The following is a 16386-nucleotide window of genomic DNA, read 5'->3' on the forward strand; positions in this document are numbered from 1 at the left end:
CTCTTAATCATATTTTTGACAGTTGATAGTCAGTGAGAAGTTGAATTATTTTCTATTTGGTTGATTTTTCTGTTTTGCAGGCTTTGCAGGTAGAATTAATTAATAAGATAATTTTAAAGTTCTATATAAATATTAAATAAACCCTTAAGCTATAGAAGTCTTTTTTTTATTATTAAGACCCATTGTACAGTATAGTTAGGTGTGACACCCCTGGTCTAAGAACAATGAGCCAATGAGTCAACACGCTGCTTGGTTTAGTTTTTCTTCAAAGGTTTTAGTCAGTGTATTTGTCTCTCTTAAAACGATTAGAAGTCTGTAATGTTCATCATAGATACACGTCAGCAGTAAGACAAAATGTAAACAAAGCATCCAGCAAGTCACATTGTGTTGTTGTTTTTTGAACATATTTATTGAAATTCTTATTGAGGAGCCACTGGGTTGTCTGTGCGATGTGTTTGAGATCATTGTCGTGCTTGCAGCCATGTTTTATCCTCAGTGCGCTCACTGATGGAGAGACGTTTCTGCCCCAAATCTCACTATTAATGGCTCCATTCATCCTCTGTTTTATTACGTATCCTGTCCTCAAAGAATGATATTTCCACCCCAATGTTTTAATAAAAGAAAATATTAGTAAGGCACTATTTAAAATCTTTAAATTCTAATCAGGAAACATTTCAGCTTAAACTAAATTTAAGAATATCATTATATTCTTCAAATACACCTTTAATAAAAATGTTGTTTTCTTCTGCTTTTAGGATTACAACCACTGTGGCTTGCAACATGGACCTGACAAAATATCCCATGGACAAGCAGACGTGCACACTGCAACTGGAAAGCTGTAAGGACACTTCTTACCCAGTAAAGAAAACGTAAAGAGTTGTGGCGGCAGAGTGCTGTGCGGGTTTGATCTGGAGTGAACCTGATCAAACTCAGGGATCAAACACATGACTTCCTCTCATCTTCTGCACCGCCTGCATGCGTACGTGTGTCTTTAAGGACTGATGATGTCTCCCAGCAGTCAGAAGCTGGGTCATTGCAGGTCAGGAGAGTTTGTGACCTGAATTAAAAAACTAAGTCATACATAAAAAGAAACTAAAAACAAAGTACAGAGCAGAAATACTTTACCACATTGGGTTCAGTTATCTTTTCTGTTATTTCACTTTATGTATGTTTTTATGAAGTAATGTTTTCAGGTGTGTTCACCTTCAATAAACCTCCATCCCACCCCCATCATTTTAAATCAACAAGCAAAGACCGTAATCAAAAAATGAAAAAAATGCAGAGAAAGTGAAGATGTAGATTGACATAAAGGATTTGTGTGTGTTGGGTGTAGTTGAGCCTGCTCAGTGTATATTTAAGAACAATAATGTTGGCAAAAATAGATAAATCAATACAAATAAAAGAGATGCCATATAAATGAATTATTAGTATCAATATCATGACAGTAACCACATTAATACAAATAATGATCATGTTGATACAACTACAAATAATAATAGGCTAAATGAAAATAAGATAAATATGTATAATATTTAAAGTGACAGTAATATTACTGGAGTGTTACCTTTGGCATCATTATTCTTGTCTAAATCAAACTAACAATAGGATCATCAAAATAGAAATGATTGTGTCATGTAACAGGTATGTTTGTAACACTTGAGTATGTGTGTGGACAGGCCCCGCCCCTTTTCACTGACATTTGTAGCAAAGAATAATCATGATAATCCTGCAGCATCTTGTTTCTTGATCATTGTACCCCCCCCCCCCATCACCTCCTCTGTAATCATCCTCCTGACTTCCTTAACTCCCCTTTCCCCCCTTTCTTCTGTCCCCTTACCCCCAGTCTCCGACATCCCTCCCTTCTTTCATCTTCTTCTTTTCTGTCTGGTCCAACAACAAAAAAAGGAAAAAGGATACAAATGTCATTAATTTAAATAAAGTTAAGCCTAAATGACAAAAGGGGTTTTTGTAAATTTCAGACACAGATATTGCACGCTACAATCCTAAGCTCCATTTTCATAGGACGAGCCTCAAGGGAACTGTGAGACACATCTGCCCCCCTAAGAGGCAGCCCCTCCTCTCTGCAACCCTCTACTGGCTCAACCCAAAAACCTGCGGCACTTGTGTGGGGGGTTGACCTGTACAGGTGCATAAGACTAAAGCTGCGTTCACCGAACGCCATTCGCATGGCGTGTCAGACTGGCAGCAGCACCATTTCAGCATTGGGGCGCAATTTGGGCAGCGCAGCACGACACGTCCAGAGTTTAAAAATCTGAATTTTGGCGAGGACGATGCGTCACGTCAGCCAATCAGGGACTCAGATGCACATGTGACGTGCTCAGTGACACAATCAGCAGGTGGAGTCCTAATCCAACATGGGGAGAAGCAGATTATTCTGTTACTGAACTTTAGGATATATATTTCTTGCATTTTCATTGAGACAACAATAAAAAGATCCTGTAATTGTTTTCTGATTTTTTCCCTCCTTGGACAGACAGTTGTCAAACGGGGTCACATAGACACGGAAACACAGCAGACGGCCGTCATGCAGACTTGGCTCCTGCAGCAGGAGTAAACCTCACCGTTCTGGGAGAATCTCTGAATGATCCTATGAACCCAGACATGGAGACTTGATTACAGACGCTTTTATAGAACTCTTTAGAAGAAATCAACCTGATCTCTTGTCATGCATTGTAAACTGAATACACACAGACACCGCTCCATGTAACAATCAGGTTAAAAACATTTGGCTGTAGCTCCTCCCACACACGTCAGAGGCATCAAGCTCATAAGCACATTTTTGGACCGGCATCGAGTAGCAAAGTCACCGCCTGGATCGCGTTTGGTGTGAACGAGGCATTAATGGCTTTAAACGCATTCAGGGAATTGTTAGTGATTTTTATATTTTATTTGATTAAAGAAGGAATTTGTTGATAGTGAAAATTTTGTGAGAGAAAAAGATGAATTAATATTCATGGAGCAAATGTTTCAGATGTGGGATTTCCTGCCATTTCCTGCTCAATAGATTGGTGTGCTTTTGATTTAGAAGTCAATGTTATTGTTAAAAGCTGCTCAGGCCAATTTGGTGCTTTTGTTCACTTTTGTTTCCCAACTGTGTTTTTAAGGAGAGCTTGACACATTCTTCTCATCCCGCATCTCCCCACGCGGTCTATGGACACAGAGGAAAGTCTTTTTCCTACAACCACGTGGATTTGACATGGTTTCTTTGTGATGTTCTCCCAAACAGGATCTGGTGTTGGTTCTTAGGAAGTGGTGGTGCTGGAGGTTGAAGGGTTTTACATCACAGCAGTGATCACCAACACTGCAAAAGTGCTGCCTGAGCGGTCATGACCAAACATCCAGACAGACTCCTAGACTGAATTGAATTAAGAGAGGTGAAGCTTCATAAGAGCTGGGGGGTCTTTTTATCTATAGAAGTTGTATTGGGGGGGGGGGGGGGGGGGGGAGAATTCTCTACCAGTGTGGGAAGATGTTTCTAATGCAGCTTTAAGAAAATATTAGTCTTTGAAGGTCAATTTGTTTTTTTCCGCATCAGATCATTTTTTTTCACAACTCGTTAATTTTTTCATTTTATGTTCCAGTGACAAATTAAAGTAAAAGTTAAAAGTTGAAGTCCTATTAGTTGTTACTCCCTGGGGTGTGTGAGATTTCTACTCCTCTTTTGACCCCTCCCCTGGGGGAGACACTACATTTCTTGATTTAGACCTATTTATCAAACTGATGTTAGCTTGAGGAGCGCTGCACAACACTGCAACGTTGATCCTGTTCCTCTAACCAGGGAACTCAGATCTGTTGATACGTTGGACTCTGTTGCTTCTCGAAAACCTTCTACCTTCTACCTTTCTGCAAGAAAGTCTTCATAACTCTTGAAGTTCCTAGAAATTTGTGCTGGGGCTGAAAGGCTCATCAAGGATACTTCTCTGTGCAACAATGCCATAACAGAAGCAGCAGTGTAAATTCAGAAACTCATCAGCATAAAGGATCCTTTGACCTCTTTACTATCAACCCGGATTGTTTTGGCATCATGCAGACTCAAAACTCAAAGAACCGATCAAGAAATGATATGTTTCATTGATGTCTTGTTTTGGCATTCGGAGGGTGGGAGAAGGAAACCCCCCACCCATCACCACCCACCACCCTCATGGCTGTGTGTGCCAGCTCCATGCTATAAATGACATCCAGGCAGGTAAGGCTGCTCTGATCCACATAGAGCCCTCAGGACTCCAGTGGCAAATGAAACATTTAGGCCACTGAGAAGACAGAAGACAATGGAGTTCAAAATTAGGTATAAAGATATATTTATCCTTACCTGCTTTATTAATTCTGGGTTAAAAGTCTGCTATTTCATTTCTCTATGTGACCCCCCCCCAAAAAAAAACAACAACAACAAAATAACAAATGTTTTCTCTCCTCCTGCTGCTCTATTTGTTCTTCATCCTGTACTCCTCAGGTTCCCTCTCCCTCCTGCTCTGTCCCTGTGTCTCTTTATGAAGATGTATATTCAAGGATTTAGTTCTTTTAATGTTGTGCCAAAACTGGATCCTCTGCACAGGAAGGAGATTAAAAAGGAGCCATGTGGTGGGAGTGTGTGGGGTGTTTAAATCAGGATTGCAGTAAAATATTTACAGAGTTCTGACAGCAAAAGGAGTCAGAAGTAGGCTTCATTCCTTTGGAAACTACTTTTTGTGCTGCACGTTTAAAAAAATGTCTTTTGTCTATTTGCTTTGGAAGGGGCCACGCTTCAGAGTGGAGCTGAATGTACCCCCCCCCCCCCCCCCCCCCCCGTGGCTTCTTTTAATGCATGTCACCATCCATCTGTGTCTCTAATCTGTGCCGCCTTGTTGCTGTATCACGTCAGAAGAATAACAAGTTCTTCTGCAGCAAAGAAGACAGAAATTCATTGGAGGTTTCAGCACTAAAAGTGGGGATTTCCCTCTTCCTGTAGCCATATGTAGCCCATATGGGTGTAAGTGAGCAACAGCAAATTTATGACAATTTCACACACAAATTTCATGGGCTTAATAAAAGAGCCCCAACAGCCAGATGTTTCTTCCTGTTCTCTTACTCCCTCTGCAGATAAATGAGGAAAATGCGCCTTATTGAAAGCTAGTTTTCCTGTTTGCTCCATGGAAATCTGAAAAGAGGACCCTGGTTATATGTCATGCCTTGCATTAGTGTGTATTGGTGAATTGATGCATCAAAAGCTCTAGATAATACTGGCATCCTTGATCATATTAAATTAGCATGACTTCTTATTTAAGTGTTATTTAGGTTATCTAAGCTCTCCAGGGCAGAGTGCAATATGCATGTTTAGTCTGTTATGGGATGAGGCAAGAGTGAGGAGGACTTCACCAGGACTCCCCTTCCTTCTTTTCTCACCCTTTTGATGCATTGAATGGACACCAGAAATGCATTTAACAGTGTCTGATGGGTATCTGTCACTCAAATTATCGATTTAAAATATTTCTACAGATGTTCTGGAGTAGCCTTTGTTTTAACATCCTCTTTGATTCTCGCCTCTTTTGTCTTTGTCCCACCCACAAAGAGCTGCAATACCAAACAACTCAGCTGTAACGGGATCAGAGCGCAGCATCGCTCCTAGCAATTAACATCCCAGTTGTTTCCACCATTTCAACTGCAGGATTTCCTGACTCCAGCTCTTTTGATTTCTGTCCTTAACTACATAGTGATACATGCACAAGCTGTTAGTCATTTCAAGAAAACATGAGCTGCTACCCCTTTTTTTTCAATGAATAGTATTCTGATGTGTGTAGCTTCTACTGATTTACAGATTTCCCTGAGTGACTGAGCGAGGGATTTGGTTAGAAATTCATGTCATGTTGAGTTTAAAACAGGCTATAAAAAGTGAACCATCAAGGCCACGTCACACAGCCAATACGTACATGTGTGATATACATAATTTATGTGTTTCTAACAATCGTCGTTTGTTGTTGTTTGGTTGGTTTCGGCCAACGGGTCTTTACGTGAAATTTGTTTAGAGCTGCTCAAAATTATTGGTCGGTTGAGAAATATGCAGTTTATGCGTATTTTACGTAGTTTATATGCAATGACTATGTTATTCTTATGCAAATGTGCGTGATTTTAGCAAGATACAAACACAAATTTGTGTCTTTCCACGACTGTTCCACGTATGTCTAACAGACTTGTCACGCAAACGGCGATCATTTCACGTGAAAAAGATGTCATTGATGCACAAATCACTAATGAGTTGCATGTAAACAGCGGAATAGTCATGCACGGTTCACGCTCTACGTTGGCTTCCGTGTTCTTTGCGTGGTTTTTCTGCGATTTTTAACGTGGATCATTCGTGGTTTTGACAATGTTTTCACACATTTTGATTTATTGATAGTGGAAGTGAAGTGCTCTAGCAAGCACTTCCTGTGGTAAAGTGTCTCTGAAAACATTTTGACTAAGCACTTATGTGGTGTAAAAATTGTCAATCATATGTGGAAAGATAAAAACTTGATTGAACTGACAGGTTGTCGAGCAAAACTGCATTTAAAGTTCTATACTTATTTGGGTTGTCTGTTTTGATTAGAATCATTAATAGTGTATAGTTTATCAATTTCAAGTTTCAATTTGTTTCTTTTCTTCACATTTTGGTTTTCTAGAAGAAAGTGTCTGCAAATCTCTGTCAGAGATAGTTTTAGAGAAAAATGTCAATGATTGAAAAACTGTACGTTACAGTAAAGAAGTACAGCAAAAACCTTTAACAGAATGCAGAGGTTCCAGCTCAGAGCCTCTAGATGGATTTCCAAACACTGTACTGGTTCTGCTTATGCTGTTGCTAATTAAGAGAGTGATGCTGTTTTGTTTTTAGTCACCCCAAAGAGAAGCTGAATAAAATAATCGGTTCATCACAAAGGTGTTACAGTGCCTGAGACAGCAGGAGACTGACTGAAGGCAGAAGCCGGCTTCCAGTGCAACAACTCCACAAGATTAAAAACAAAGCATTTGTTCATTCAACCACAAAGGGACCGTTGCAGTTAGAACTATTCTGTTTTTGCCAGCACCACCAAATCAAACAGCATTTTAAAGATGCCTAAAGACTGGGATCTCAACAAGCCACAGTGCCAAGAAGCTTTTGGACATGAAGGATTTATTCAGCTCCAAGTGAACGGCGTTAGAGCAGAGGACAGTATCAAACAAATATCTGCTAAACGATAAGAAAAAAACACTACTGCTTTTATACGTTCATGACTCTTACAAGCCTCAAACTTTAAGAAGAGCCAGTTATTCCCAAAAGTACCACTTCAGGGCGCCGCAGGGTGAAATATCTTCTCAGCATTCTCAGCTTCTCAACAGACTTTTTGGTGTTTAATGATCCGTTTGGGCTTAAAATTCTCAAGTCCAAAATGTGTATTCTTTAAGTGCACTGCCATTTGCCTTAAAAGTCGTGGGGGGGATGTCTAAGTTACCATTCAGATCAGTAGAAGGTTTAAATGTGCCTGATAAACGTTGCTGGTACATCAAGTACATGAAGATGGTTGTACATGAAATCCAAAGATTGATTTTCTGTGTGCAGGGGGCTACAACATCAATGATGTGATGTTCTACTGGACCAGAGGAAACGAGTCCGTCAGTGGTTTGGACACTCTCCAGCTGGCTCAGTACACCGTGGAGGACCACTACACATCTGTGTCAGAAGCCGTCTATGAAACTGGTAACCAGCACAAGGCTGTAGTTGCTAAAATAGCTGTGGTTCTCCTCTCAAAGACCGAGCAGCACAATGTCAAATCTGCCTGAGAGTAAACTTACTGTCAGAGGGATTGTAAGAAAAATACACTTAAGAATTTAAAAAAAAAAAATCAAAATGTAACATCATAGTACCAGAAATGGCTAAGTTTACATCTATGCCTGTTTTCCTGGATAACCACGTAGAACCAGAGTATGTTTTTTGAATTTATATTCTATTCTTGGAGCAACTATTTAGTTGTGACAGTCAATGTCATACCAACACACTGCACTTAAACCACATGTATCTAGTCCCCTATTTGGTTTATTTCATCAAGATCTATATTTTACTGAATCTGTTGGAACACACTTCAGCTTAAGATCCCACCTCAATCATATTTTGATATATTGTTGTGTGTTCCCAATTATAGTTATAGTTTATGAATTTATATGGAGCCTTAACCCTTGTGCTATCTTAGATGACCCCCCCCTCACATTGACATGTTCTCCCTACCATGACAAAGGTGGATAAAGGTGGAAGATTTCATGTAATCCATGGACACCAGTGAATATCACAAATTATTGAAGAAAAAAGGTTCAGAGCACTGTCTAGTGGGTCTAGATGACCCAAGTCCCAACGTTAAAGTGCCTAGGATAGCACAAGGGATACAATGACCTGAGTCAAAAGACAAAAAAAAGACTAAACAATTAAAGATAAAATGTATAAATAAGTGACGTAAAATTACAAAAACACCAGATAAAAACAAACCAAAACAGCTCATGCTGCCTCAAAAGCCTGGCAATAAAAATGGGTTTTAATATGTTTTATTAATAATAGACAGTGATTATGCCTGCTGAAGGCTCCGTGGCAACACATTGCACAGATTGAAAACACTCGTTCCCCTCTGAACTTCCTGTTGGACCTCGGTTCCTCCAGGAAAAGCTGATCAGAAGACTCGAGGCACCGGGGTTAGAGAGCAAGCTCAGAGAAGTTCAGAGAGGTATGGCTGTGCACAATTATTTAGTTTCTGCAGAGCGGCAGGAGTTCATTAGAAACTCACCTCTGAGTTGTGGTCGGGACTGTTGGCGAAGAAGTAAGCTTCTGCTGAGAACCCATCATTCCTTTGTTTACACCCCCCACATTTGCTTGCAACCCATAACAACCCCAAGCTGACATTACTATTGCAACAACGGCAGAACATTGGACCTGTCCAGTTTTACCATTTTGATCCAGATTCCAGCTCAGACAAAGACAAAGACGTTCATGGATCTGTTTGTCTGACAGTGAATGCATCAGAATGGAGCAGAGCAGGAAGACTTCTGCCCAGGAAGATTTTAGTTTCTAATCAGTTTCATAGCTACAAGCTTTTTTAAACGGCATTTAAAGAACATGTTAAAAACACCATTTTCATTGGGGTGGGTTTTTAAGAAACGCATTGACACTTAACCTGTGTTGAAACATCAAGATCATACTTGTCCCCTACAATTTAATATGAGGCAAATAGTGACACTGCTATCTTAATAACAATGTGTAAACACAAAATCTGACATCATGACAGACAACACTACCGTTTTAAAAAGGTTTTGATGATTACTCGTTTTATCTGTATTTGTTGTCTTTAACATGTCAAACTCTGCATTTACTTATGTTATGTCAGTACTTCCAAAATAGTATCATATATTTGATTTGATTCCGTTTTTTATTTCTTTGCTTTATCTCAAAGGACGTTATCCTAGACTGGTTTTCCACTTTGAGCTTAAGAGGAGCATTCTGTATTTCATCCTGGAGACATACGTCCCCTCAAGCCTGCTCGTGGTCCTCTCTTGGGTTTCCTTTTGGATTTCTCTGTCCTCTGTTCCAGCACGTATTTGTATAGGTAAGCATGTTTTACATATGCAAGCAGAGAAACAGAAGCCTTTATACTCCATCTTCAACATGATCAAAACCTGCCAAGTACACTGCATACTAACCAAATACAAATAAAACCCAGTTAATTTTTTGAATGAAATGAATACATGACTCCACTGTGGAAGGTTTGCCTTACCACCTGAGCTTGGCTTGCTGCCGTGACAGAATCTGTCTTTTGCTCTGATGCCACAACATGAGAAATACTTGGTAACAGGCAGGTTTAGTTTGAGGTTTAAGACAACACATCCATCCTTCATGCCCTTTAGTTTGGGCCTTCAAAACCCTCAACATTTCTTGTCAAACTTTCGTAGCTCTTTTTCTCTGATGTTGGACAAAAAGCTGTCTCAACAGTAAATCTGCTTTCTTTACAGTCTGGTATCAGTTAAAATGTTTGAACATCTTGAAAAACAGAACCAGTACATCTGGTACATGCAGGGTCTGGGTGTGGCGAGCTCGGGTGGGCGGTCGATCAATCCCGACCTGTATGGAATATTGTTCATAGGATGGGAAGGCTCTACTGGCAGGAAGGAGTCTGGGAGGATTGGCTGCCTGCTAGGTTAGCCCCTGGGGTGGCGCCTACTTTGTTCCTTTCTCTGCTTGCGGGGTTTGGCACTTGAGCCTACTGCTTCTTTTCTTTTAGTCCATGTGGCTTAATTTTGCATGAAGTCCATATTGAGAATAGGTCATAAAGTGCTGATGGCTATGTATGTTTTTTTACCTAATAATATTTTGTAGATATTTTTGTGAATCTCTTCAATTTAGACACTTGGGGCAGCCATGATGCAGGGGTAGAGCGGTCACTCAGGTCTTGTGTCTGTATGTTGAGTTGTGTTTGGGTGAGACATTAAACCCCACAGTGTTTCTGGTCCGCCCCTTGCATGGCACCTCTGCCAGCTTTGTCGTGTGAATATGAGTGTGTGTGTCGGATTGATTGTGTCCTTTGTTTTTGGTTTGTTTTCTTTGATTCTTGTAAAATCATGTTTTTGGGTTTGTTTTCTCCCAGTTACATCTCTCTTGGTTTCATTTGTTAATTATCTACCGCTGCCTTCATTTCAGTTAATCATCCTCTGTATTTAAGTGTCTGCTTGTCATTACCAGCTCATCTGCTGTTGTCAACCTATTTTTTTCTCTCTTGTTTCCCTGTTTCTTCATGTTTAGGTTCATGTATTTGAGTTTTCCACACATGTGGTCCTCTGTGTTTTGGGTTCAACACCGCCATTTATTTACATTGTGTGTGTGTGTAGGTGTGTGTGTGTAGGTGTGGGTGTGTAGGTGTGTGTGTGTAGGTGTTTGTGCATAGGTGTGTGCGTGAGTGTATGAATGTGTGTTTCTGTGTATGAATGTGAGAATGTGTGCAAATGAGACAAATACCGGTAAGCCCTTTTGACGCTGAAGAAGGTACAAAAGTGTTTCTAAAAATATTTTGGCCATAGTACTAGTCACTTTTGGACTATCAAATTAATCTACAGAAATAAAATTTGAACTATCAAAACAGCCGGATTAAAGTGTGCATTTATAATCTCATTTGAATCTGTATTATACCACCTTATTTGTTTGCATTTATTTTTTTTTTATATTATTCTATTTTCTTTTTATGATTATGATGCTGCTACGGTAACGCACACATTTCCTCAATAAAGTATTTTTGATTCTGATTGTCTGCTGCTATTGCTTAGTTCTGGATTTATACATCATGCAGTTTGTTTTCACTTTTATAAAGCTTGAAACAGAAAACTATCAGCTTTTCACAGATCACTTGAATTTCATAACTAGCCTAATGATTTCTAGCTTCTAAGGCACAAGTCATTTTATACATTGGAAGAACCTACGTGAACCTATGTACAACTGACTAGAACCTAGAACCATTCACTAGAACCTGGGTGATGCAACTCAACTGTAACCCATCAGAAATAAGGGCTGTCTAACTGGTGCGTCCTGGGACAAACAACTCAGAGAGTGTGATCCCAAAACTGATGGACTGGTTGACTGCAGTCAACTAAAAAACAGCTGTTTGGCGTTTTTCAAAGAGGGGTGTGTAAATGCAGCTCAGTCCGTCTCTGGACTGTTTGTTTTTGTGGTTTGGAATGGAGCCGTTTCTCACAGAACATGAGGGTTATGCCTCTATATGTTGTCCTGAAAATGCTCTGGTTAAATGATCTCTGTTATCAATGCCTCCAATCTCTGATGTCTTTCCTTCCCCGTATGTGCGTTTATGGTGAACCAGGAGTGACCACTGTCCTCACCATGACCACTTTGATGATGGGAGCCCGGACGTCTCTCCCCAATGCCAACTGCTTCATCAAAGCCATCGATGTCTACTTGGGAATCTGCTTCAGCTTCATATTTGGGGCACTTATTGAGTATGCCGTGGCACACTTCTGCACCTTGACTCACCCTGATGCCCACATGCTGATGGTAAAGCCCTCTCACACATACTGTTCCATAGATCTCCTCGGTGTTGTGCTCCTTGTTGTTGCAGTCCTCGTCCTTGTAACTTTTGTGGTGGTTGCTGTCATAGTCTTTGCAATTATTCACATCTTGTTTACTTTGCAGAGAAAATGTGTGTTTTAATGCTTCCATTTTACTCCAATCCTATTCTTTGGACAATACCTCTCTTACAGTATGGCCACCACCTGCACGACATGGATGATGAGATGAATGGTATTATCACAACCATTTCAAGTCACCCCCACAGGGCCAAGAGACGCAAGGAGGCTGCAGTCACCTCTCCCCCAGCTCCCACTACAACAGAGCTCACAGTCAGGCCCCCCAGTCCTTCAGGCAGCGAGCCTAAGTCTGAGACCACCCCTCCAGAGCCCACCCACTGGTGCCTCACTGCTCTGGCCATGCTTCGCAAAATCCTCCGTGTTATATACTGCTGTCATGTGGAGAACCCCCACCAAATAGACAACTACTCCAGAGTCACCTTCCCTTTGTCTTTTGTCATTGTCAACCTCCTCTACTGGACATATTATCTTTACTTCTAGTGTTTGCTGGAGAGCATCGTATGCCCTGGAGAGCGGGAGACAAAGACTGTTTCAGGACCAGAAGTGTATTCCACTGTCCAGACAGCATTGCGTTAGCATGGTCTAGACTTTGGCTCAAACACTTTCTGATCTTAGATTTGTGTCCAAAGTTACATAATCATATAAGGTAATTTTGTTGTGATCTCAGCATCTTCATAGATATTTACATGCTTGGTTAACAGTCTCTCCGGGATTGTCATTGCCCTAAAGCGTGATCGACCTGGTCCAGAGAAAATGGGATTTCAGAGATTCTGACACCAAAAGGGAAGAAATGATGCTTCCAAAAGCTTTTGGTAGTTGAACTTTAAGGATTATGATCAGCACTGATAAGTGGCAACAAAATACTGTTTCATTTTGTTTCCACTTGTTCATACTTGGATTTTCAGTCTTTCATCTTTGCCTTCAAATAGAACAGTTAGAGTTTTAAATGAAGCGTGGAATAAGCCCGCTCACTGAGAAAGTTAAAAGTATTTGATCAAGCATTGCTTCAGAGGGGAAACTCTTACCAGATCTTTCAATGTCTCTTTTGTCCTCTACTTTTTTTTTTTTTTTTTTTGGGTGGTTGGTCCAGTTTCATACGTTTCAATTGAATACAATTTATTTAAAATGCTGCGACTTGTTCGTACCAGGATGTTTGTATTTGAAGTTGATTCTAGGAACTGAAATCTTTTTCTTTTGTATTTGAGATGGAAACCATGCTCAAATACAGTTGAGCTGTTTTAATTTGCAGGCCATCATCTCCTTAGCTTCCAGCCTCTGACCCATGTTTGCCCCACTTGTTTGCCCCACTTGTTGTGACTGACAGTGCAGCTAAAAAAAACATCTGCAAAGAACAGAACAAAGATGTCACCAAGCACATGTTCATGGCTTGTGGGTTTTCAAACAAGGAGCACAGCTGGAGGCTGCAAATATTGTTGGATGTTTGTGATTTAAGGTTAAAATAGAAAATGAAGTGAACCAGAAATGAGAGGGCTTCTTTTCTTTACTAAAGCAATTGATTTGTCTCTATAAAGATTCGTTTTTAGAAGTTTAGATTTTAGGAGCCAGGCTCATTTGACTCCTTTTGACTTGTCCCTTCATAACTGCTGTGGGTCATTTGAGCTGCTCTGCCTGCCGGTTAGTGGTAGTAAAGTTTAGTGTAGCAAAAATCAACTAACATGGCTGCTAAAGAAATGCAGAACTGGTCTTTACAAGCTGTAGATTCTCTGATTTATTCTGTAAGACTGAAGCTGGAGCCGGATTTTCATGAGTTACACTTTGCAGAGGGATTTGAATATAAACGAAGTGACCCGAATATTTCAACAGGATGACATCCTGTTGAAATAGAAAATGTGATCAAAAATGGTCTGGATGGTCTATGCTTGAGACTTTTGAACCTTGTGCTTTGTCAGCACTGAGCATGTCAGTTTAGATGCTGCTGTGTGGTTGCTGGCAGTGATGTGCCCGAAGTACCAAAGACTTAAATGAAATGTCTGGTATTGGCTTTTTTAGTCACCAGGAATTTTTCTCTTCATTTAAAATGTTTACATTGTTGAGTTTAGTTTTTACTGCAGTAGTGGGGGATTCAGAAAAAGCATGCAGTCACTGAGCAGAGGAACGTCCCACCTCAGACTGGGAACTCAGATGCATGTTTATTTATTGCTGTTAACTATCGCTGTGTATTTTCACTCTTTTACATGGATTCAGCAGCTTTCACACGTTCCTGGTTTAACTGTTACTATATACGATATAACTATTCCTCAGATTTCTCTTTGCTTCAGTTTGTCATATTATTTAAATGCGACCTACAAACAAATGTGCACCTTTGCCTGACGCTAGAAAAGGTTATGTTCTGCATGATCAAGTCAAACTTTTCATTTTAATTTATTTTGATGTAGACTAACTGTCCAAGTTAAAGAGTGGAACATGTTTTATGTCCAGGTAAGAACCAAGTCTCATTCAGTGCCCACCTGGATCTTTGAAGCAGGTTCAGAGTGCCATGGTAAAACAGAGATTTCTGTTTTTTCCACAGTCATGCTCTCACTTTAGCTTGATTGGAATCAGATCTAAGTTTTCACTGTCTTTCAGTTTCCGTCCATTATTTCCAGAATCAGGCGGGGCTTAGAGAAGTTATCCAACGATGAAAACAGGACAATGCCAGGACACAAACTGTTCTGTTTGGTGACAGAAAATATTAGAAACTTTTGGAAATGTTCTTGTTGTCAGTTTGAGCTTCAACTTCAGTTCATGTGAAATGTATTTATACGTTCCAGTAACATGTTCATACTCTGTACATACATGAAAACACTATGCATGATTATTTGGTGTGTGAATATGAATGATAGCAATAAACTAAGTTTTGATGTGTTTCTTCTCGACTGTTTCATTTCACCCTAATATCTTTTCGGATATCTGCAGATGTCTTGCAAGTGTTTGATGCTGAGTCAGCAAAGCATTTGCGTCGCATGGGGGCATTTGTGACTTCTCACTTCCTTGTGTGTCTGTTTGTGTAACTCAGCAGACATGATCTGAAACCCAGACTGTTCAAAGGAAGACAGTCCTGAGAATTTTTCAAAACTCTGATCTCGTACTTTGAAAGCCAACGTGAGAAGAAAAAACAAGTGTGTTCTCAGCAAGTCATGCAGAAGCCATCACGTGGACTGATGGCTCAGGCTGATCAGGTGTCATCTCAGCTTTGTTGAAGTGCCTCTTAAAGAAACACAAGACTGTCTACAGAATACACAAATCTAAACTTGTATAACTCAATTCTTTAGTATTTAGAGACAGGATCTATGGGAGGCTCTGCAGGATTTTCATTTCCAAATGAAGACGTTCTATTTGAGGCAAGAAGGATCAAGCTAAGTTCCTGTTGAAGCAGAATTGGGCTCCTTCATGAGTTGGACTAAAAGGCTCCTCTAAACATGAATCCTTTCTTTGTTTCATGTATTTAGTCATTATAAACAACTGAAGAATGCTTTAGCTACTTGTGTTAAACTTTTGGGGTCGATTAATCTTAGTTCTGCTCAGTGTAATGAGGTACATTTTATAATGAGAATCAGAAAATGTAAAGCCCTGAGTTAAAGTAAAGCCAATCTGCTCTCAGGATGAAACCAGCACATCTCAGGAGGATCCACCTCTCTATCCAGAAGAAAGGAAGAGATCACAGGTCCAGGGAGGCACACATGAAAGCTGTGGACATGGATCAGCTAAGGCACCTGTCCTTCCAAGTGTTTGAAGTGCATTTCCATGGAAGTTAGATGGGTTGTCCAACAGTAAATCAGGTTGTTGCAATGACACCTGTCCCACTCATGCATGCATGGAACTCTGAAGTACGAGAAGAAAAATATGAAGGAAATACCCCAAAACTTTATAAAAGGGGCTGCAAAAAGCAAATAATGCTAAAGTTAAACAAAAAAACATTCATAAGTTTCTAAAGTTCTTTAAATATCATAAAGTTACATTTAGTTTGGTTTTTATTTATCCATGTTGGAGAAAGCTGAAGTTAAAGACCTCTCAAAGAGAGCTTAAGGTTGAGATTGGGAAAAAAACTCAGATGATGCACAGGTACAGGGATGCAGAAGATGCCACAGCAGTGTCTGTATTTATCAGCAGAATCTGGAGCACAGACATGGCCAGGCTGACATTTCTGGGGTCCAAAAGAGGCTCATCCACACTTCTCTGACCTAAACCAAGTCAGTGCAGCAGCCTTCCCATGACTCAGTGCAAGAGCGCAGCTCTGCTGGGGACAGAAAACAC

General features: G+C 40.2%; 1 protein-coding gene across 3 annotated transcripts in view; it reads left to right on the forward strand.

The window, feature by feature from the left end:
- Positions 1 to 15000, forward strand: part of LOC101156601 (gamma-aminobutyric acid receptor subunit pi) — a 130588-nt gene extending 115588 nt beyond the window's left edge. For all 3 annotated transcript variants that reach the window (XM_078932085.1, XM_004076879.5, XM_020709248.3), the window contains exons 6-10: positions 756 to 838; positions 7568 to 7705; positions 9441 to 9593; positions 11850 to 12040; positions 12247 to 15000. In XM_078932085.1, the coding sequence (XP_078788211.1) occupies positions 756 to 838; positions 7568 to 7705; positions 9441 to 9593; positions 11850 to 12040; positions 12247 to 12612 (931 nt within the window). In that variant the 3' untranslated portion in view covers positions 12613 to 15000. The remainder of the gene's footprint in view (positions 1 to 755; positions 839 to 7567; positions 7706 to 9440; positions 9594 to 11849; positions 12041 to 12246) is intronic.
- The last annotated feature ends 1386 nt before the right edge of the window (positions 15001 to 16386 follow it).

This window comes from Oryzias latipes, chromosome 15, assembly GCF_053564925.1.
Source record: "Oryzias latipes strain Hd-rR chromosome 15, Olatipes_Hd-rR_3.1".
Taxonomy (NCBI): Eukaryota; Metazoa; Chordata; class Actinopteri; order Beloniformes; family Adrianichthyidae; genus Oryzias; species Oryzias latipes.